This window comes from Nematolebias whitei, chromosome 11 (assembly GCF_014905685.2).
Source record: "Nematolebias whitei isolate Nwh7 chromosome 11, NemWhi1, whole genome shotgun sequence".
Classification (NCBI taxonomy): domain Eukaryota; kingdom Metazoa; phylum Chordata; class Actinopteri; order Cyprinodontiformes; family Rivulidae; genus Nematolebias; species Nematolebias whitei.
In genome coordinates this window covers 29309528-29332547 of record NC_056508.1, presented here as the reverse complement: position 1 = coordinate 29332547, position 23020 = coordinate 29309528, and the positions used below count along the sequence as shown (strand labels likewise).

Genomic DNA, 23020 nt, shown 5'->3' with positions numbered 1-23020 from the left:
TATATATATATATATATATATATATATATATATATATATATATATATTCTCATTCACCCCACCCTGGGCCCATGAGCAAGGCCCTTAACCCCCTCCTGCTCCCTAAACAGGTCTCTCTTGAAAATGAGTTCTCGTGGCTCAATGAGACTACCTGTATAAATAAAGGGTAAATTTAAAATATATATATACAATATATATAGGAGTTTAAAACCCTTCCCACACTCTTGCAATATTCTAAACAATGTTTCTAAACACTAAATGCTCTTAAGAGCATAGATTGTCATGATTTCAGCTCTTTACCTCCGGCTGCACTCTCAGCCACACCCACTTCTCCAATCTGCACGGAGATCAGCTGATCAGCTCCAGGTGGTATCTTCTCCCACAGCTGCAGGCTGCACACTGTGTTAAATCATTTAAAATAATTTATTTCAAATAACAAATCCATGCCGATCGTGCAGCTCATCCATCAATCAGTCATTGTGTGTCACGTCCAATCTTACTTTGAAAAACCACGAAGGAGCGAGTCCGCGAAAAATGAACCGCGAAGTAGCGAGGGACTACTATAATTAGGACTGGCTTTTTATGCTGCCATAGGCGTAGACTACTAGAGGACAAATTGACCTAATTTCCTTAAATGAATTGTTAAAATTGAATAGTTTTCATTTGATATTATTTCTACCTTAACATGGGATTCTCAACCTGCCATTGTGTATCTGTTCCTCTCAAACCCAGCCGGTTGATGCAGATGGCCGCTTGTCCTGAGACTGGTTCTGCTAAAAGTTTCTTCCTCATGAGAGAGTTTTTCATTTCCACTGTCGCCTTCATGCTTGCTCAAGATGAGAGTTCTGTGATGCAGTTAAAGTCAAAGCAGTCTGCTCCTCACATAAATAATGTTAAATGATTATTTTTATATATATGAATGTTTTTGTTCAGTGCCCTGAGACGACTTCTGTTGTGACTTGAAATAGAATAGAATTGATGTAAAGCACTTTGAGTTATAAGGTTAAAAATCATGAAGTAAATGCAGCTCATTTATTTTTCTTCTTCTTTTGGCTGTTCCCTCTTCAAGGGTCACCAGTTATAGTCAACATCCTTCTACCAATATACCCACTGTCCCTTCTCTGGACGTGTCCAAATCATCTCAGTCTGGCCTCTATAACTTTATTTCCCAGTTATTCAACCTGTGCTGTACCTCTGATGATCTTATTCCTAATCTCAACCTCCTTGTCACTCCTGAGGAGAACCTCACCATCTTCATCTCTGTTTCCTGTCTTTTTATCAGGGCCACTGTCTCCAAACCATACGACATAAATGGCCTCACTACTCTCCTGTAAACATTTTCTTTGACCTTTGCTGACACCCTTTAATTTATTTAGCGGCTATAATTTTTTGAAGGAATGACTGTCACTCACTTTTATGATAGAGGTTTACATAAAGATAATTCTATGTTGAGAAATAATGGGATTATGGATGTTTTCATCACACCCTGACAAGACCTTGAAAATGTGCAAAATCGTGCACTTTTGTGAGATGGCCAGAGTATGTTTTGTGAATGTCTCATCAATTACTATCACACCATATATTAGCTGAATATCTGTAAAATGGCTGGGTTTTAGTCATTTTTGTGTTGGTTAATGTTGATTTGTGTGGTGGTCATCATGAATTGGATTAACTCCAAAATGTATTCAGTTATAGATCTGAATCCAGTGATTGCTTTCTGGTCGTTTGTTTTAGGTTTTATTAAAATCCTTCTAGTGGTTCATGAACTAGTTTGCTAACAAATCAAGCTGACTCCATCAGTTAATGCTAATCTTTTAATTAAAGGTCTTGTGTAATGAGTAGCGCTTGGACATTACATCATGAATGACTGTTAGCGACCATCGCAACTTATTTTACCACATCTGTAAAACTGAATGAATTATAACTAGATTCATGTTCTCCAAGTTCAGTTTGTTGTGGTAGCCATCTTGAATTGGAATGACTCCAAATATTATTTAGTGGTAGATGTTCAACCAATGATTGTTTCCTGAAAGTTTTATTAAAATTTGTCCAGTGGTTTGTGAGATTTTTTGGTAACAGATAGGCACAAACACTCTTCCACGCACAAAGATAACACCCCCCCCCCCCACACACACACACACACACACACACAGACAGACAAGCAAAAACATGATGGCCTGTCTTCATATTTTAGTGGTAGGCAATAAATATCAGTGGTTTCAAACACTGGTGTCAAGATCCCATTAAAAAGTCAAAAGTTATTTGTGTTTTTTATTATGTTTTTGATTAAATGGCTGGAAATAATAAGATCTTACATAAGTTAGCTTCTTTGAAATTATTTGAATAATAAATTTAAACAGTATGTGGAGTTGAAAATACTGATATCATATTGTTGTCATTATGGGGTCAGAAGTAAGCAGAGGTATGTCTCTTTACTGACACCTAGTGGTTAAGTATACACAAACTTTAAAGAGAAAAAAAAAAAACAAATGTGATGATCTCCTGATGCATGCTCAATAATCCAGGTAGAAAAATCCAAAAAAGTTCAATCTGGTCCTCTGGACATTCAAAAAAACAAAAAAACAAACAAAAAAAAAAAGCAAAAAAAAAATCTAGAAACGTTTCGTCTCTCATCCAAGAGACTTCCTCAGTCTGAGGTGCTGTTTTCAGCTCAGTCAGAAGATCAACATCATCAGGCCAGGACTCTGCGGTCTACACTCATCTCCAGGCCAGCGGTCACTCTTTCAAGGATGAAGATGTTCACATCCTGGACAGAGAGGAACGATGGTTTGAGAGAGGAGTAAAGGAGGCCATCTTTGTGAAAAGAAATCGTCCATCATTAAACAGGGGTGGAGGCCTCCGGGTTCAACTGTCCCCCTCTTACAATGCTGTGATTGCTAGTATCACTCAGCCCTCTGTGAGTAGTAAACAGCCATCAGTGTGCTAATGATCCATTGTTAGGCTGATGGTCCTTCTTGAGCATGTGATCAGTTGGTTTTGGTTGTCAGCAGCAAAACTGGTTGATCCACTCTGAGACGGTGCTATTTAAGAGACTGAGCTGAAAACAGCACCTCAGACTGAGGAAGTCTCTTGGATGAGAGACGAAACGTTTCTAGATTTTTTTTTGCTTTGTTTTTTTTTTTGTTTTGTTTTTTTGAATGTCCAGAGGACCAGATTGAACTTTTTTGGAAATGTGATGATGATATGTCCATTTTTAGTTCACTTGAGAATGTTTTTGTTTTCCTTTCTAACAGAGATCTGAGCTGGAACGTGATCGAGAGGATCCACCCAGATACCTTTGCCTCCCTTCACTCGTTAATAAAACTGTGAGGAAAAAATAAAAAAAATAAACAGAAACATTTCTATAACACTATTTTACTTTTTCATTTATTACTTCAGAAGTTTCAGTCTTGTCCCTTTTCAGATGTGAATAAATTAAACACACACACACATATGTGTGTGTGTGTGTGTGTGTGTATGTATATAAGGCTCAAGGACACTGACAAGTATTCAATGTTCAAACATGTGTAGCCACAAGCCCTATTTTAGGTCACACCAAAATAGCATATTTCTGTGAAATCTTTTTTTTTTCTCGCTAAATTATCTATATCTGATGATAGATCCTATCTTAGGAGAATGTGATACAGTGCCTTGTCTGACCAGGGTGAAATATCACAGAGACAGGATCTTCTTTATTTTACAAAGATTTACCCCAATATGATATTTGAAATGATATTTGAAATACGGTAATCTCATTTAGCAGAACTAACATTGCATTTCTTTTGTAATTGGCTTTAGGGACCTCACTGAGAACCATCTCACCTCTTTGCCAGTTGCTGGTCTGGGAGCCCTCACACATCTCAAACTGAAGGGGAACAAAGAATTATATGAAGCTTTCAGTCCTGATAATTTTCCCCACATGAGGTAATAACTTACAAATACACTACTAACTCTTTTCACCTCAGTAAAAACTGATTCAAACATTCACGTGGGTGTTCTGTGAGCTTTAAGGAACAACGCAGCCCAGACAATTTACTTCAACTATCCCTCATCTCACAATGTCGTTAAAATATTGTGAAATTACCAACGTCAGGCAGTTGGGTAACTGCAGTGTATCCTTTGAGTCATTGCTGAGAAGAACTTAAACATTGAACGCTTGAAGTAGCATGCCAATTCTTGTAAACAAAAAACGTCCCCGAAGGCCAGGAGAGGTAAAATCAAAGTTAAGGGCGAGGATGGCATGTAATCAAGGTGCAATAACATCATTACTGAAGAACAGTCTACAAAAACAGAAGTGCTGGCAGAAACCAGCTTTTGACTCTGACATGTTAATAATGTTTTTATCTCTATGCTCCAGGGTGATCGAGATGCCTTATGCCTACCAGTGCTGTGTATATTCATCCTGCGATAGCTACAAGCCAGCCAGTCAGTGGGACACAGAACCGAGCAACACACATGAAGATCTACACAAGAGGACAGTAGCCATGTACCCCATCCACACTGACACCCACTGTAAGTCGCTACAAACTTACAATATTTGTTGTAACACATACACACACAGATCATAATAGATGGGAATCTAAAACAAATAAAGCTTGAAACATGTCGGAGCCTCGCTGAAACCACGATTACCTGGCACCTACTACACATCCACGTTTATCATCCCGTTCCTGTGGCTGGCAAACAATATAAACACATATAAATCATAACTAAGCTGACAAAAAAAAAAACACATACAATCTAGACCACTAGAACTCCAAATAGTTACAGAGTTTACTAAAACAATATCAGTGAAATGTCTTCAACTGCAGAACAAAAGTTTGTTTAGTTTTTAATTTGGGGGTATTTATCATGTTCTGGATGACTGAGAATTTACACCCACACCTGGCACACGTCTAATTAAAATTTATCACATTTTAATTTATATAAACAAGTCATGGAAAGTGCCAGCTATCTTCCTAACATGTTTGTGTGTCACTGCAGAAGAATGTTAGCCCGCCCCATATTAAAATAATCCTTTTCGCCTAGCACAAATATGTAAGCCGTCAAGCACATACCGTAATAAGTATACACATGTAGTAACAACAGAACTAATTGTCTGGCACATGTCAAATGGGATTGGAACAGCAAAGTTGTCGTAAAAGAAGATGGCCTTTTGAATTTTAACCTGACAACAATGTTATTTTCTAGATGATCCTGATCTGGAGGAGTTCCAGCTGGAAGTCGAAGAATCTAAACTGCAGACCAGCGTTCAATGCACACCCACACCTGGTAATGCAACTTCCAGCTTGGTGACATTATACAGCTGTTTTTATATTTCTATGAGAGCTACTAGCTTCAGGTTTGGTTTATTTGTCATATGCAAATCAACACAAGGTAATGAAATGCTGAGGATGAGAAGAACCGTCTCGACTCGCAAAATAAATAAATAAAACACCACCAAAGCATGCAACAAAAATTCTAGGGGTGCACCGATAAATCGGCCCGATTTCCTTAATTTTGGGAAATCAGCGCATACTTGCATGAAAAACCAATTTTTTTTTTTGGTTTGTTTTAATAACAATTGTCTGAACTTATTTTATATTTCAGAACATGACCTCAGGGCCAGTTAAAACAAGTTTGTATTGTTTTTGTTCAAGGATATGTTTTTCAACAAAATAATATTGGAATACTGAAAATACATTGTGACCGTATAACACCTGACAGTGTCGCTTATAAAACAAAATCGGTATCGTCCAAAATTGGAAGCTCAGACTTTTTAGAAATCGGTGATTGGCCAGAAAACTGCAATCGGTGCACCCCTAAAACAAAAACAAGGCGCCAAAAGTGAAAACGAAAATATCTAGTGTGGTTCGGTTGGCAGACGTGAGGTTCTTTCAGCATCATGGTTCTGCTAGCGGCATTAGCTACTAGAAAACTGTACCATACCATACCATACTGTACCAGCTCTTCCATTTTCAGCTCATGAGTTGTGTTTGTTACGTTGCAGGTCCTTTCCGTCCGTGTGACTCCCTGTTGGGCAGCTGGATAGTCCGCGTTGGCTTGTGGATCATCTCACTAGTGTCTCTGCTGGGAAACTCCATCCTGTTCCTGTCCCTGTTTGGCTCGCCTGGCTACTTGTCGCCACTTCGCTTCACTGTGGCCTGCATGGGTGCTTCCAATCTCCTGACGGGGGTGTGCACCTGCACTCTGGTCCTTGTGGATGCTCTTACTCTGGGAGAATTCAATCACTACGGAGCACGCTGGGAGGGCGGACATGGTTGTCAGGCGACAGGATGGGTCTGGGTGTTTGCGTCTGAGGCGAGTGTGTTGCTGCTGACTCTTGCGGCAGTGCAGTGCGGTGTAAGTGTGACCTGTGCCCGTGCCTATGGAAAATCCCCATCCCTTGGGCGTGTGCGCACATGTGCATTGTTCTGCCTTACTTTGTCCCTCACTCTTGCCTCTCTCCCACTGTTAGGTGTGGGAGAGTATGGGTCTTCCCCTTTCTGCCTTCCTTCACCCTTGCCTACTACATCTGTGCACTTCCCATCCTCCCTAGGCTTTCCTTTGGCGCTCATCATGATGAACACCCTGTGCTTGCTCATAGTCACAGGTTCATACATCCGCCTCTATTGGGAGTTACTTCGAGGAGAATGTGAGGGTCTGTGGGACTGTGCTATGATCAAACATGTTGCCTGGCTAATTTTCACTAATGGTCTCCTCTATGTACCAGTAGCTTTCCTTTCCCTTTGCTCTCTTTTGGGTCTCATCTCTCTGGGGGAGGAGGTCCTGAAATCAGTCCTTCTGCTCCTGCAGCCACTGCCTTCATGTCTCAACCCTCTCCTCTTCCTTCTTTTCACAAGAGACCACACTCAGATTTTCTCCTGGTCTCGCCCCAAAGCACGCCCACAACTGCGTCGAGACCGCACCTTGGACTCGCTGGTTTCTGTAGCCACAGAGAAGAGCTCCTACTCCGATTCCTCCACTCAGGTGTCACTGACTGATGCTGATGCCATGTACTGCGTTGGGTCGTCTCCCCAGCCCAAAATGGACCCAATCCAATTTTCCAGCTGCTCCTCTACTTTGTCTGTTCCGCTCATTCCTTGCCAAGTGCCCACTCTCACAGCCAGAGAAAGGGAGAGGGTGACTGAATGAAGTCTGAGCAATGTGCGAAGTGCTCAGATTGAGAAGCAACTCATAATACTACCCTCTCTGTAATGTGCCTTCAAAACTCACCTTACATCACCAACCCTCCCTGTCAGCGGTCTCAAAATCTGGGAAACGGTGATTTAAGGACAATTATTTTAATGCAGCAGGAAACCTTTATGGGCCATAAACCGAAATGTTCCTTAAAATCACTAAATGAAAACTGATGATTAACTGAAAAGATGATGAGCGAATAAAAAGTGGGACAAAAACTGCTTTTACAGAAAAAAAAGACCTCTAGGACATGCCAGTACTGATGAACTCAAGATTCCTAAGAACTATCCAGCAGACTGAGTCAATCGACGTTTTGATTAACGAAGAGAAATTTCAAACAAAGCTGGTTTTTCCATGGACAATCAAAGAAAGATCTAAATCAATGGCTTACCCACAGGGAATAATGTTCATACTGAAATGTGATTGCAAAAACTTGTGCTATAAATTGTTAATGTTTTAAGTGAAGTTACTTCTTTTAAAATGTTACGTTTTTTTCTTATTGCTAAGTTTTACTTCCAAATAAGGGACTCTGCCAAACGCAGATCATTTTACCAAGGTAAGCTAGAATTTTGTCTTCAGCGATGTCATCATCTGATAAAGTGCTTCATGATTTTATAGGTGACAGCAAACTGCCTAATGCAGTTTCATATGGTTTACATGTTTTAGTCTTCAATACGCAACTCTACTCAACAAGAGTCAAACTGAATGGGACATAGTTATATTTCTGCCGACTTTAAAGCAGGCTAGCAATCTGCATATATATATATATACATATATATATATATAAATATAAACAATGTAACTACCTCTGAACTATGGTATTGATTCACTACAGCCTTATGATGTTTGTCTCCTTTTTATAAACAAATATATAATTTTATATATGAAAAAAAAATTGTAGTTTGTAAAAAAAAAAAAAAAAAAACTTGTACGGTTTAGGTTGTACATACTTAATATACAACTGTTACGCATATGTTTGAATAAAATTAAGATTTTCATATATTTTATTGACTCCGTCTATGGTACCACACAAAACACACCCTGATACATGAGACGACGCTGCGTATAATGAGTCTGTCAACTTTAATGTCACAACAACGATAAAGCCTAATAAATGTTTCACTTTATATCCTCCCATACACTTACATACATTTTAAATGGAGGTTGGTTCTAGCAATAAAAGAAGTTAAAATCACAAAATGTTGAAAGATGTGCAAAGCATGCTGGTTAGCTTAACTGAAAGGGAAATTAAACACAGCGTCTCTTTGCTGACTCTTCTGTCTCCTGCCGGCCACAGACGTCCTCTCTTTTTGTGGATGAGATTTTCTGATTTAGAGCATTTTCTTTGTTGTCCTCCACGACTCCCTGAACAAAGACACATCGCAAATGGTTTTAGACGATCACAATCTAAAACTAAATAAAACATACAGGTATGATGCAGAAGTCTTGAGTCACTCTTATGTTTGTTACAGAGACCTGGCTCGTCCCTGGTGAGTTAAGTGTTTTTTCTGAACTTTTGCCGGTGGATTGTGCCTTTTTTTAATGCTCCAAGGACTTCTGGTAGGGGTGGTGGATTATTAACAGTTTTTAAAAAGCTCTGGAACTGCAGACAGCTACAGGCTGTAGCTTTTCAGAGTTTTGAACTGCTATACTTTGAGCTGGGCCGCTCCAACCCAACACTGTGCAGCGTGATCTACAGACCACCCTCGTACAACAAAAACTTCATAAGTGAATTTTCTGACTTTCTGACTGGAATACTGCTCAACTACGACAGGGTCTTGATTCTGGGAGACTTTAATGTGCATGTTTGCTGTCCTGACAAGCCTTTGGTGCAGAAGTTTCTAAATCTGTTACAATCTTTCAACTTTGTGCAAAATGTTGTTGGTCCATCTCATCAACACTTGATTTAGTTCTGTCTCACGGTTTATCTGTGGTTAATCTGGAAATTGGGGATGCTATTGTTTCAGATCACAAACCCATTTAATTCCAAACCTGTTATTCATGAGTCTAAATCCCCCACTCCGGCCAAGAGTTGTCGGATATTTAACTCTTCAACCGCTGCTCTTTTTTCCTCTGCATTCATTACTGATGCTGCTTCAGTCCCTGAAACCTCTGCCTGTATTAGTAAGCAGGAGCTGCTCAGTAGGCATGATGCAACCTGCTCTAAGATCTTAGACCTCGTGGCCCTGCTAAAAATCAGGCGACCAAAGCGTGCACCACACCCCTGGTTGAACGCGACCACTCGTGCAACCAAACGTCTATGCAGGAGAGCAAGTGGAAAAAGGACAAATTACAGGTTTCTTTTATTATGTTAAAAACGTGTTTGAAAGATTATCAGAGCATCGTTAAATCTGAAAAGAACAAATTCTTCTCCCAAATCATTGCTTTAAACAGTCATAATCCCCGTGTTCTTTTTAATACCGTAAATTCAATTTTAAACGTGCCTCGGTCTGCCAGCATGGAGGCCTCCGTTGACATCTGCAACGACTTTACCAGATACTTTGCTGATAAGGTAGAGTTGATTAGGTCATCCATCCCCCAGTCCACAACTGATTCCTCTGTCTTTGTCCCTTGCTCAGCTGTCTTCAAACAGTTTGAACCCATTTCTAAACAAAGTCGTTGGTCAGATGAAACCCTCCGGTTCCCCCGCTGACCCCCATTCCTGCGTCGTTTTTCAAACAAGTTCTACCCACGATTGGACCCTCTGTTCTTACTATTATAAATAGTAGTATTGTGACAAGTGTGGTTCCCGATGTTTTCAAACATGCAGTAGTTCATCCGTTAATTAAGAAACCTGGACTTGACTCTTCGACTTGCTCAAATTTCAGACCAATCTCAAAACTTCCCTTCCTGTCCAAAATCCTGGAGAAAAATTTGTTTTCATTCAATTAAACAAGTTTTTGAATGAAAACAGAATCTTCGAGATTTTTCAGTCTGGTTTTAAGCAACTCCACAGCACTGAAACAGCATTAGTAAGGGTTTGTAACGATATTATGATATCAAACGATTCTGGTCAATTTGTGGTACTTGTGCTCCTGGACCTTACTGCTGCTTTTGATACTGTTGACCACAGTATCCTTATATCACGGCTGGAACAGTGGGTTGGGATCACAGGTGCTGCATTAGAATGGTTCCACTCATACCTGAGTGGCAGGAGTAAAAAAAAAAAAAAAGAGTGTCAGGAGTTTCTGTGTCAAGGTTGGTAATAATGTATCTGCCTCATTATCTCTTTCTTGCGGGGTCCCACAAGGTTCGATTCTTGGACCCCTTCTGTTCTCACTTTATTTGCTCCCACTGGAGTCCATCCTGAGGAAACATGGTCTTTCATTCCATTGCTATGCTGATGACTGCCATATCTACCTGCCTGTGAAACCAGCAAGTGTTTGCTCCATTCACCCTCTGTTAAAATGTCTGGATGACATTAAGGCCTGGATGGCTTCAAATTTCTTAAGTTTTAACAATGAGAAGACTGAAGTCATTGTCTTTAGCCCTAGCTCAACTGCCACCACTGATCCTGTCAACCTGGACTCTCTTCAGCCATATCTTAAGCAGTCTGGTAAAAATCTCGGGATGGTTTTAGACTCTGACTTCAAGTTTGACAAAAAAATCAACTCTGTTCTGCAGAAAAGCTTCTTCCAACTCAGACAGGTAGCTAAGCTCAAGCCAGTATTGTCCAGACCCGACCTTGAGAAACTAGTCCACGCCTTTGTCACGACCCAATTGGACTATTGCAATGCACTGTATGCTGGGATCAGCCAGGCCTCCATCTCACGTCTTCAGCTCATCCAGAATGCTGCTGCTCGGCTTTTAACCGGAACTCGTAGGTCTGAACATATTACTCCAGTTCTGTCCTCCCTTCACTGGCTCCCTGTTCGTACGAGGATAGTCTTTAAAATTCTTCTGTTGACCTTCAAATGCTTAAATGGCCTCGCACCCCTTTACCTCTCTGAGCTACTGGAACCTTACGTTCCCTCTCGGGCCCTGAGATCATCCGATCAGCTGCTTTTGGCTGTTCCAAAAACAAAACTGAAGCTCAGAGGAGATCGGGCTTTTTCAGTCATGGTTCCCAAACTCTGGAACAACCTGCCCCACAACATCAGGCAGGCCACCTCCCTTCCTCACTTCAAATCCCTGCTTAAAACACATCTGTTCTCACAGACATTTCACACAGTGTAATTTGATCTAGTGTTTCTTTTAATCTGTGACCCTATGTTTTAAATGCTTTTTTTATTAATTATTCAGTTATTATTATTAGTGTATTGTGTATATATATATATATATATATATATATATATATATATATATATATATATATATATATATATATATAATTTTTTTCTCTTTAATTTTACGCTCATTGATTGATTGTTGTTGTTGTTTTTAAGCACTTTGATAACAGGTTCTGTTTTAAATGTGCTCTATAAATAAAGTTGACTTGACTTGTGCAGTGAGATAAAAGGCAATCATTTGATTGATTGTGTCTATTTATTTTCCTGTTTGTTAGCAAAATATTTCATGAACCACTGAACTGATTTTTTTTTTTAAATGCCCAGAAAGTAATCCTCCAGCATACATTTTTAACTGATTTGGAGTCAGGCCTCCTTAAGATGGCCACCACAGCTAAGCAACCCTTGCAAACACAAAAATGGCTATAACTCGGCAAGTTTTACATTAAAAAACGAGCCACGTCGAAGCTGATTCTGAACTCCAACGTGTCCTCTGAGCGCTAAGTGATCACACAAAATCTTTGTTTAAAACTTCGGCATGCAGGGCAGTGGGCAATGTGCATTACTTTAAGGAATACTATGTTCACTTATATCTTTTAAATACTGTTTTTTCTTGTCCTTTTCAATAATTACCTAGCTGCCTTTTAAGTTTTTCTCTGAACATGGGACATGACCATTTTTAAACGTTTTTGTGGTTATGTTAAATCACTTCACATTATATTTGATTGATTCATAGGTCACAGACACCAAGCCAAAAAATATAAATAAATACAATTAAAACATTTTTTAGTGTCTATGCAAAGCAAAATGGTAGTTATTTGTAACCAAGAGCACTTTAAAACACATGACAAAAAGTCCATTTTCTTGAAAAAAATAAAATAAATCAGGAGTGACTCAAGACATTTGCACAAGGGTCACAGTTGATGTTGATTCCTACCAAGAAAACAGCACAATCTTGTGGTTTAAATAAGTCAATACACATAACTAACGCCATGACAGGCTAAAGCTGTGAAGACATCCTATTCATGCATGGAGTGGCCTGTCGTAGACATTAGTCTCCTTCATACAACACCTACAAGCTGGTCTAGCACATCATCTTCCTACATCAGTGTTGTGTCAAAATATTAAGGTGAATTGTGGAGTCGGATATTGATTCAATAATACACATTTGGCATGGCATGTTCCAAGATGGCGGCGCGCATGGTTGCAGCGGCTCACAGCTCTCCCTTTCAGTGCTTTTTAATGTTATTTTTGTACGTCCTTTTTTCTTGTGTTTGCATTGCCGAGTTTGCAAACATCAACTACGGACGTCAGACCCTTTTGGACATCGGTGAGCAGCACCAAATACCTGTTTCGAGTGACTTTCATTACACGCACAACATCCCAGACGACATAGCGAGATCACCGGGCTCTCCGTGGATTGTTGTCGGGCCTGGGAGGCGGCGCAGACGGAGAAGGGAGAGGAAGTGGAAGCGAGGAAGCAGGTCTGGCGTTATGCTAAGGCTAAGATCACAACCTCACAAGCCACCTCTACCGAGCCTTTATCGCTCCAATGCCAGATCCCTGGTGCATAAAATGGATTATTTGCAATTACAACTCGCTGGAAATCGCTATGTTCGTGACTGCTGTGTTCTGATTATCACCGAAACCTGGCTTCACCCCGGGATACCCGATGCTAGCATACAGCTAGCAGGCCGCTCTCTGCTACGCTGGGACAGGACTGCAGACTCCAGTAAGAGCAGAGGTGGGGGGCTCTGTATTTATGTGCATGAGAACTGGTGTAACAACGGGACAATTATAGACAACCACTGTTCCCCAGACCTTGAGTACATGTCCGTGAGATGCCGACCTTTTTTTCTACCGAGAGAGCTAACAGTTGTGATAATTACTGCTGTGTATATACCACCCGATGCTAATGTAAGTCCGGCGCTCTCTCTCCTGCTGAACACCATCAATGAACAGCAGCGGGCTCACCCCGACGGTGTTCATATAATTGCAGGAGATTTCAACAGGGCTAATCTGAAGACTGTACTCCCAAAATTCTACCGACATGTTGTGTTCTACTAGAAGGGAGAACACTCTGGATCATGTTTACTCGAACATTAAACACGCATACAGAGCCATACCACTCCCCCACCTCGGGCAGTCAGACCATCTTTCCCTCCTGCTCCCCCCAGCTTACACCCACTCAGACGCAGAGCAAGGCCTACAACAAAAACTGTTACAAACTGGCCTGATAATGCACTCGATGACCTACAGGACTGTTTTGAACAAACTAACTGGGACTTATTTGAACATCAAGTGATGGAAACATACACAGGAACAGTACTGGACTACATCAAGTTCTGCATCGGAAATGTGACTATGGTCAAAAACATTCAGGTTTACCCCAACCAGAAACCTTGGATGACCAGCCAGGTCCGCACACTCCTCAGAGCCCGCGATGCTGCCTTCAGGTCAGGTAACAGAGCTCTGTACCGAGCTGCTTGAGCCAACCTGAATAAGGGAATAAAAACTGCAAAGGCTGACCATAAAAGGAGTATAGAGTCCCATCTGTCCAGCAGCAACTCATGGGAGGTGTGGAAGGGCATAAAAAACATCACAAACTATAGAGGCTGTGAGGTGACAACAGGAGACCTGAGTGCATCACTAGCAGAGGAGCTAAACTGCTTCTTTGCACGCTTTGATGCTCCACAGCAGCACCCATCTGATCCTGCCCTGCCCCCACCCGGTTACTGCTCCACTCACTGTACGGGAGCATGATGTTAGACGTTCGTTCCAGTGAACCCCAGGAAAGCTACTGGCCCAGATGGAGTACCTGGCAGGGTGCTCAAAGCATGTGCCCTCCAGCTCGCCCCCACCTTCACCAGAATTTTCAATCTGTCCCTGGCCCAGGCTGTCATCCCTCCCTGCTTAAAAATTGCAACCATCATCCCAGTGCTGAAAACACCTACCATCACCAGCCTGAATGATTACCGACCAGTGGCTCTCACTCCGGTAATCATGAATTGCTTCGAGAGACTGGTTCTCCAGCACATCAAGGACTATCTCCCTCCGAACTTTGACCCCTACCAGTTTGCATATCGCACCAACAAGTCCACAGAGGATGCTATTGCAGTAGCTCTCCACACCGCGCTGAGCCACCTGGAACAACAGCACAGCTACGTTCGAATGCTCTTTGTGGATTACAGCTCGGCCTTTAACACAATCATTCCGGACATTCTTATAAATACATTGGACAATCTCGGCCTCCCCCCACTCACATGTGCTTGGATAAAAGACTTCCTAACCAATCGGCCCCAATCTGTAAGACTTGGTCCCCACCTCTCCTCCACTCGTACGCTGAGCACTGGCTCCCCACAGGGCTGTGTGCTGAGCCCCCTGCTGTACTGTCTCTACACCCATGACTGCAGCCCGGCCCACAACAACAACCTCATCGTCAAGTTCGCTGATGACACCACAGTGGTCGGACTAATCTCTAAGGGAGATGAGACATTTTACAGACAGGAGGTCCTGGAGCTAGCAACCTGGTGCTCGGAGAAAAATCTGGCTCTGAATATCAAAAAAAACAAGGAGGTGATTATTGATTTCAGGAAGCACAGCACCATCCTAGCCCCCCTTTACATCAATGGCGAGTGCGTGGAGAGGGTTCACACTTTCAGATTTCTTGGTGTCCATATCGCTGCTGACCTTAACTGGAAAGAGAACACCACAGCGGTCATCAAGAAGGCTCAGCAGAGACTACACTTCTTAAGAGTACAACCTGAACACCAAATCGCTGTTGACCTTCTACCAATCGTCCATCGAGAGCCTGCTGACATACTGTATCTCAGTATGGTACGGCAGCTGCACCCTGGCTGACAGGGAGAGGCTTCAGAGAGTAGTCAAGACAGCACAAAAGATAATTGTCTGCCCTCTCCCCTCCCTGATGGACATTTACACATCACGCTGCCTCAACAGATCAGAAAGCATAATCAAGGACAGTTCTCACCCGGGTTTTGAACTGTTTGACTTGTTACCTTCAGGGAAGCGCTACAGGTGCATCAGAACAAGAACAAACAGATTCAAGAACAGTTTTTTCCCAAAAGCCATCACCACATTGAACTCACATATGCACTGATTTAATAATCTAACCTCCCAAACCCCTGGACTTCTATTGTGCAATACTACTGACATTTCATACTCCCAATCACCTTAACTACCTCACTAATATCCATAATGTGCAATATAATTGTGAAATAATTGTATTTTTTACTTTCATAGTGCTATTATATCTATATTGCGTTACATTTTTTATATTTTTAGTGTGTGTTTAGTGTGTGTTTTTCTTAAGGCGTGTTTTTGCACTGAAAAAAGGAGTGGCTCTTAATTTCATTGTACTTGCGTATAATGACAATAAAGGCATTCTGATTCTGATATGAACCAGTGAGAACGGTAGTCACAGAGCTGAGTTGGAGAGTATTTATAGAGTAGAATAGCAAGTGCTGCGTTACACTCCAAACAACCAACCATCACTTCTTTAGGGTCATAAAGATTTCTCACAACTTATTTAGCTTGATTCGTTCGTGTGTCAAACCCAAAAAGTGCTGTCAATACCATTAACGACCAGATGGTTTTTGCAGCCATATCCAGGAACCAGTGACTTACAGTGTTCTTTTGAACTGCATGTTCCTGCGTCCATTTCTTGGCTTTCTCCAAAAACAAGTGCTTGTTATATTTGAACTCCGCCGACTGGATTTGAAGCAGAAAGGAAGGAAAAAAAGTTAACATTCACTGTTTTACTGTTAAAATGCGCCAGATTAAAATTTCAAAACAAAAATAAGATGTTTCAAAAATATTTAACACTTAAATATTTCAGTCCACATTAAAAAAACAAACAAACAGACATGTTGGAAACAAAACAAAACTGCAAAATACTCTAAGTTTTATGCTTATATTTTGCTCTTGATCATTTTAGCATCCCAAAAAAAACCTGGTTATCAGAAAGCTCTGTTACACATCAACGCTGATACCAGAATTTCTTATAAGCAAATAAGTGGGCAGCATGTAAGTATGTAATCATGTGATCCTGCTCAAACAGACAGTTGTGACTTACTATATCAGCCATAAGTGGGTCGTCTGGATTGGGCTCAGACATGAGGAGCTGAATAGAAGTGAGAACTGTAGAGATGTTTAGAGATGGTTTCCAGGCACCCTGAAGAAAAAAGAAAATACACAAAACATTATATTCAACACTGTCACATTGCACACAGCTAAAAATATATATATATATATATATATATATATATATATATATATATATAAATAAATGTGTAAACCAATTAAATTTGGGTTAAACAAAAAATGTCTGTTTTATGCTTCTGATCAAAACCTTTGGAGGGAGTTTGAGAGCATCATGACAGATCCGCCCAGAGTTGTCGATGTTTGGGTGGTAGATTGGAGTCAAGAATCGGATTTTTGGAGGCTCAAATGGATATCTGCAAGAGGCATAAAGCAGATCAGATACATGAGTGAATGCATCTGGTAAATGGCTGAATGAGTTTGGTTCATGTTAAAGCACAAAAAAAGGAGACCTCTCTGGAACCTTGACCTCCAGGGAAAAGACTCCACCTTCATAGGGAGTTCCTGCTCCACCTACAATCTCTGCGAGGCAAAAATAAGCAGTTTAAGAATCGTGAAACATACACACACACAAAAAATACGAATGATGGTTCAAATTTATTTTGCAGCATGTAGAACAGGAACAACACAAGGTCCTGAAAACCTATTGTATCAACAAGAAGAAGAGGAACATTGCTTCAATTAACATCAAGTCAGTCTGTGATTGATGAAATGATCAAATTAAAAATGCATAGAGTAAAAGACATACTACACTGGAGGAAAACTGCAAAAGTTGAAGGCAAATTGTTGTTACAATTGACAGTATTAAGAGTAACACAATCTTTGTAAAGATGGCAACACATGTAACAAATATACACTGACATAAATTATAAACTGCTCATATTGTTTTGTTAACAATGATAACCATAGACAGAGTATATTACCCATTTTTTAGTCCTTGTAATAAGATTTAGTCTCACCTTCAGATTGATTCAACTCGTTTTCTTTCATTTCACAAAAGACACTACTCCCCAAATGTTTGTCAAGCAAAATGGTTCCTTGTTTCATTTAGTTATCAAGTTTGAGTTAAGGATTTTTTTTAAAGATAGGTTGCTCTTATTTCAAAATAAGTAAATATTCTATGATACATCTTAAAATGCTTTTAAAACAATTGTTTGTGATCCCAAGGTCATCGGGAGTTTTGAGTCTCAACATATCAGACACCAAAAGTCCATGCTCAATAATCCAGGTATAAAATCCAACAATTTTCTGTCAGGTCATCTGGACGGTTTCTTTTTTTTTTTTGTGCAGTTTGACATGACTATGAATGAGGGAGAGGACCGTGCCCCAGGGACCATCTTAGCACCAACATAACTGTATTTTTCCACTTTGGGAGTAAGCAGTTGGGGGAGAAGCAGTTTTGTTTAGTGTTTCCTCAGACTGATGAAGCCTTCTGGATGGAAGGCGAAACGTCTTAGCACAAAAAAAAAGAAACCGTCCAGATGACCTGACTGAAAATTGTTGAACATATCAGACACTTTCTCCAGGGCCACCCAGGCTGAGCTGATCAGACCCTAAGTTGTATCTGAGCGGCACTATTGAACCACATGCTGCTCTTCATCAACTAAACTCTTAAAGTCCTCTCTGCTGATAAAAACCTGTCTTTTTCCAGACACTGTGAGGCCAAGAAAACTGTAAGAACTGACCCATGAAACTCTGCAGTGCAGCCCAATTGTATTTAATGTTTAAAATATATTTTACAGGAGTTTCTTGCAGCTATGGATAAGATAGCAGAATGACCTGCAAGTGAGCCTGTTGCATCATGTTTGTGTCAAACAAGTGTGACGCAAAAGGCCAAAGTTGTGCACTTCCTCACCCTCACATGCATTTTTCTGAATTTCAATGTGAAGTTTTAATGGCAACGGTTGTTTTTAATTTTAGCATATATCATCATTAAGATGGGCATGTGGCTTTTTAAAAAATATGTCAACACCTTGGACCTTGCATCAATGATGCACTAAAAAGCAACATTTACTTTGATTTAAAATTAATGACCCTGCCACCCATATAAACAGTGCATCTGTTAACACTCCAGTAACATATATGAACAGGATCATTAAGCACTGAAAGCAGAACATGTAAGATCTCATCGCTTTGCTGTTTGATTAACGTGTTGGAAGTGGTTTCAGATTCGGTGCAAGGGGTTCTCACGTGCACGGAGCTCATCAATCCGCTCCTCTGTCTGCCAACAAGTTACACCCGGAGGAGGCTCGGTGCTCAACATCTGAAGCTCACGCTTCATACGGGAAGCTCTCTGCATCTTTTAAAGCAAGAAATAAAACAAACCGAGCGGTAAAGCGAGTTAGCTTCTAACAAAATCTAGTACAAGCTAAAATAACTTGGCTAAAGTGCATTTAGACATTTACTCTATACATCGTTCACTTACATTTCTCCAGCTGTTTCCCGCCTACTGTAAACTTGCTACAGAGATTTTCAAATTCTCACAATATTTCGGTGTAGAAAAGTCGTTCAGATGTTTTGTTTTGCTCGGTTTGGATCACCCGCGCTATAGGTCTTCTTTGGTGTTTCTAATCGTGGTTTAGCAGCAGCAACATGGAACACTACCGCCACCCACTGGCGGGGAGGCTCAACCAGGTACTACAGCTGTAAAAAGGATTGTGAACTCAATCTTCCAGGTAGATAACAACAAAAAAGGTTAAATCGTGTCATCTGTATATCTGGACCAGTTTGATTTAACCTTTTTTTTGCTGTACTACAGCTGTTTTCACGTTTTTAGATAATAAAACCTAACATTGTCACTTCGTGAGTTTCTTTGTGGAATAAAATTTCAACAGTCAATCTTTACTTCTATATATTTTAAGAAGTTGTTTTTTTTTCTGATTCGTATCTCATTTTAGCCAACATGTTATCTTTAAGTTTACTGTTGTTCTCTTATATTTCCTGAATAATAGTTTTGAAGGTTCTGACTTCAACCTGACTTCAAGAGCTGTGTAACATTGTATTTCTCAATGAACAGATATGAATCCAGGCAAAATATTTGAATCACTTGCCTCAGTCAGTGTTTTACTAGAAACACCAGACAAGTGATATTAAAACAAACATATTCCGTTTTGTTTTCTTGCTTTGAATAGAAGCAGGTTATTTTTTTTAAATATATTTATTTTTTCAGCCAAAAAAATAAATAATATATATATATATATATATATATATATATATAATACAGACTGCTTAGTATGCCTGAATTTGTCCTACCATGTATACCAAGTACTTGAACTCAAAATATTCTTTGATAAAAACTGAGTCATAGACTAATGACAGACATCTCTTTTTAAATCTTTTTTCCTCCTCATAATTGTCTCCTCAGATGCAGATACAGAGGCAACCCCTTTGTTTTTCACTGAGACAGAAGAGAGCAGGGCAGCGGTTGTATTTGGGTTTTGTATTAGGTTACGAGCTTCACAAGACACGTGGTACATTTCCACAATTGTTAACAACAGCTCTTTAATATCTGATCCCCTTCAATAACCACATTATTTTTCATAGACTGTATCTTCTTCCTGTGCACATGTTGATTTCCCCCCAAATACTTTCAGATTCTTCTCACAGTTCAAAAATATGTCTATTAGGTTAACTGGGTGATTTTAGTGTTTATTTATTGCATTTTGGTTGCACATATCTTTAGAAAGCCTATGCAAATACAGAACCAAGTACTCACAGTAAACCATACTGTCTTTCAGCAGCATTTTATGAAAGGTCAAAAATATGTTCTGCAAGATTGCAATGTTAAAGTAATTATGTTAAAAGTAAATTCTTGTTTTCCATACATTGGAAATGTTCCATTTTTCAACAAGCATTTCAATGTTAAAATCAATCTCAGCTTAAAAATTGAAATACAACAATGTGTCTTTTTGTGCAAAGACAACACTGAACAAAGTGCTTATATATAGTGTGACACAATTAATGAATCCTGAAATGTCTAAACCACCTAAAGAAAAATTCTGACAGTATTTTCTTATCAGCTTATCAAATTTAAAATTTTTGTTGTCATTAAACCAACCTGAAATTCACATATCATTTTAAGGCAGTGGCAAAAACAGCTTGAAAAGTTGTGTTTTCATGTTGTTTGTCGTCCATCCTGATATCAGTGAAGCCAGAGTCGCTCAGAGCTGCCATATAGGCCTCTGGACGCCAGTTCTCTCCGGGCATCACTCCCTTTGCTCCCAAAGTAGCTACATGGGAAAGCCTCATTGTGGTCACCATCCGACCTCCTGGGTGGATTTAAAAAATGATTAGATCATAGTGTGCGGGGCAAGTTTTCATAGTCATGATGAATACATTTCGAGAATACAGTCTGTGTTGAAACGTTACCTTGTTTCATTACACGGTGTATTTCTGAGGTTGCCTTCCCGAGGTCAGGCCAGAAATAGTAGCAGTTACAGTGGAAGACTTTATCCACAGTGTTGTCTGCCAGAGGCATCCCAGCTACATCACACAGGTGTAAGGTCACTTTGCCACTGGCAATGAGTTCCTTCATTCGTTCTGCTGCCATCTGCCACAGTAAAATACAAAATGATGCACAGTTCCAAAAGTGAACATGGTCCCTCTACAGGCACTAAAAGCTATTTTCACCTTGGTTTATTCTAAACTCAAAATGAACTAATAAGGTCTAAAATCATGGCTTGTTGAAATTAACTGGAGTTTTTTTTCTACAGATACTGTTTAAAGACAAGCTTAGTGCAACACTTTGTAATAAAAATTTAAAACAGGATATGTTTTAAAAATTACATTCCTTGTGTCTTCATATTCATACTTCACCTGATGCATGTACTTGGAGTAATCTACTCCTATGAGGTGGCCTGTAGGCCCGGTGAGGAGTTTGGCTGCGGCCTGCAGACCCAAACCTGGACCATGACCCAGCTCCAGTACTGTGTCCCCCGGCTGGATCTCCAACATCTGAACAGCATTCTCCTCAAGAATCTGGTTGCGAACTTTAAACAGCTTGCTGACCAACCATCCCCCCAATGATCGAGTGGGGTTGCCCAACTGTTTGCCCAACTTTTCAGCCCACATAACTTGAAAAATGATACAAAATGCTAAGTTAGTTGAGTTGAACTGCTTAAAACCAGTTTGTTTTTTTCAGTATTAGAGGGTTAAAAATGAGTTATACTGCATTCCATTAACTTCTGAGACATGGGAACATTATAGACATGTAAAAAAAAAAAAAACAGGAACATTTGCTTAGTGTTCCATAACCAGACTAACTATTATTAGCACAAACAAACAAATCTTTGCTTTTTGTGCTTTCAAACCCTGTATCAACATGTTAATGATTATTAGGATGTCCAGAGTAACTAAATTACTTGTTTGGACACAAAAAGCTGAGGTGCCACAACATGCTGGACCACTGAAACCAGCCATCACCTTGTCAATCTGGTCAGAATTATCTATGTTTCTCCAAATTGAGGTTGTTCAAAGAGCTTTCTACAACAGGTAAGATATTAATTGTTCATAACCTTTCCATTGAACCTCACTTAAGCTAACCCTTAAGCAAGTTGTCCAGTCTGTCTGCACGAAGCAATAAAAATGAGACGTGGTTCACAACATCTGTAGAGCATTAACCTCTCAAGAAAGGGAACAAAATAAAAGTTTAATGTAGAACAGTATGAAATAAGTTTGTAATATTAAACGTAACTATTTTGTGTTTGAACTGAACTTGTTAGAAGGTCCTTGTCAATAAGTGGCGGTGACGTAAAGGACTTTACTGCAGACGGTGCATGTCTGTACAGTCAGTTCCAGCTGTGATAAACATGTTGTAGCACATCAGTGTCTCGCGTTGCCATAAACTTTGCTTCACCAACGTGGCAGCTGTACTTTTATGTTTCTTCCCGTCCGTCTCCTGCTTGCTTAAATAAACACCGTACCGTAGGTCTCTTAAGATGGACTCACTCAGTTTTTCTTGTTGTCTTTTCCTGTATGGGAGGAGCACGAAGAGGAGGAGGAGGAGCTAAAGTCTGTCAGCACTGCGCATGCGCTAATTTTTGTTAACTTTTTTTCACCCCGAGTTTATTTCTCGTGTCAGCAGCAAAGGGGAGAGACACGGTTCATGCATGGCTCCCAAAACCACAAGGCGGCCATATTTGTTCATAACTTTGTTATTAGTGTTATGACTCTAATCATAAACATCACTGAAACACCATTTCGGGCGGGCAAACCCGCATAACACTGCAGCCGTTCACTGCAACCCATATAATGCATAATCTGAAACACCAACGGTAATAATCCAAACAGGATCGGGTTTCAGGTTTAAAGTTAACAGTAGCATGTATCATGGAAAGTGTCATGGGAAGGTTCACTGATATTAAAGTAATACTGGGAGGGGATTTTAATTGCACAGTTAATGATGACATTGATAGATGGCCTGGTAGAAATAAAACTAACTGTTTTTTTGACAGATTTTATGAATGAAAAAAGTCTTATTGATACTTGGAGAGTTA

General features: G+C 40.1%; 3 protein-coding genes across 3 annotated transcripts in view; 1 reads left to right on the top strand and 2 right to left on the bottom strand.

Annotated features, from left to right (window-relative positions):
* Positions 1–7560, top strand: part of LOC119416929 (leucine-rich repeat-containing G-protein coupled receptor 6) — a 46977-nt gene extending 39417 nt beyond the window's left edge. The window contains exons 14-18 of the mRNA XM_037684128.1: positions 3255–3326; positions 3799–3924; positions 4358–4512; positions 5191–5271; positions 5990–7560. Of these exons, the coding sequence (XP_037540056.1) occupies positions 3255–3326; positions 3799–3924; positions 4358–4512; positions 5191–5271; positions 5990–7134 (1579 nt within the window). The 3' untranslated portion in view covers positions 7135–7560. The remainder of the gene's footprint in view (positions 1–3254; positions 3327–3798; positions 3925–4357; positions 4513–5190; positions 5272–5989) is intronic.
* An 867-nt stretch (positions 7561–8427) lies between these two features.
* ube2t (ubiquitin-conjugating enzyme E2T (putative)) lies at positions 8428–19089 on the bottom strand. The gene is made up of 7 exons (XM_037684126.1): positions 18952–19089; positions 18717–18825; positions 16979–17048; positions 16777–16882; positions 16501–16599; positions 16053–16136; positions 8428–8544 (listed from the first exon to the last, which is right to left on the bottom strand). Exons 2-7 carry the CDS (start codon positions 18823–18825, stop codon positions 8428–8430), a joined length of 585 nt encoding a protein of 194 aa, XP_037540054.1. The 5' UTR covers positions 18952–19089.
* A 1508-nt stretch (positions 19090–20597) lies between these two features.
* Positions 20598–22512, bottom strand: zgc:194242 (uncharacterized protein LOC100005854 homolog). The gene is made up of 4 exons (XM_037684125.1): positions 22473–22512; positions 21342–21598; positions 20895–21075; positions 20598–20794 (listed from the first exon to the last, which is right to left on the bottom strand). The coding sequence occupies exons 2-4, from the start codon at positions 21594–21596 to the stop codon at positions 20598–20600; spliced, it is 633 nt and encodes a 210-aa protein (XP_037540053.1). The 5' UTR covers positions 21597–21598; positions 22473–22512.
* Between the last annotated feature and the right edge of the window lie 508 nt (positions 22513–23020).

Excerpts from the sequence above, each read along its gene's own strand:
- ube2t (XM_037684126.1), bottom strand. The coding sequence starts at position 18,825 with ATGCAGAGAGCTTCCCGTATGAAGCGTGAGCTTCAGATGTTGAGCACC. Across the intron at positions 16,883-16,978 it reads GAGGTCAAGGTTCCAGAGAG|ATATCCATTTGAGCCTCCAA; the intron begins GTCTCCTTTTTT and ends TGCCTCTTGCAG. Across the intron at positions 16,137-16,500 it reads ACCCACTTATGGCTGATATA|TCGGCGGAGTTCAAATATAA; the intron begins GTAAGTCACAAC and ends CTTCAAATCCAG.
- zgc:194242 (XM_037684125.1), bottom strand. The coding sequence starts at position 21,596 with ATGTGGGCTGAAAAGTTGGGCAAACAGTTGGGCAACCCCACTCGATCA. Across the intron at positions 21,076-21,341 it reads ACTCCAAGTACATGCATCAG|ATGGCAGCAGAACGAATGAA; the intron begins GTGAAGTATGAA and ends TTACTGTGGCAG. Across the intron at positions 20,795-20,894 it reads ACACCGTGTAATGAAACAAG|GAGGTCGGATGGTGACCACA; the intron begins GTAACGTTTCAA and ends AAATCCACCCAG.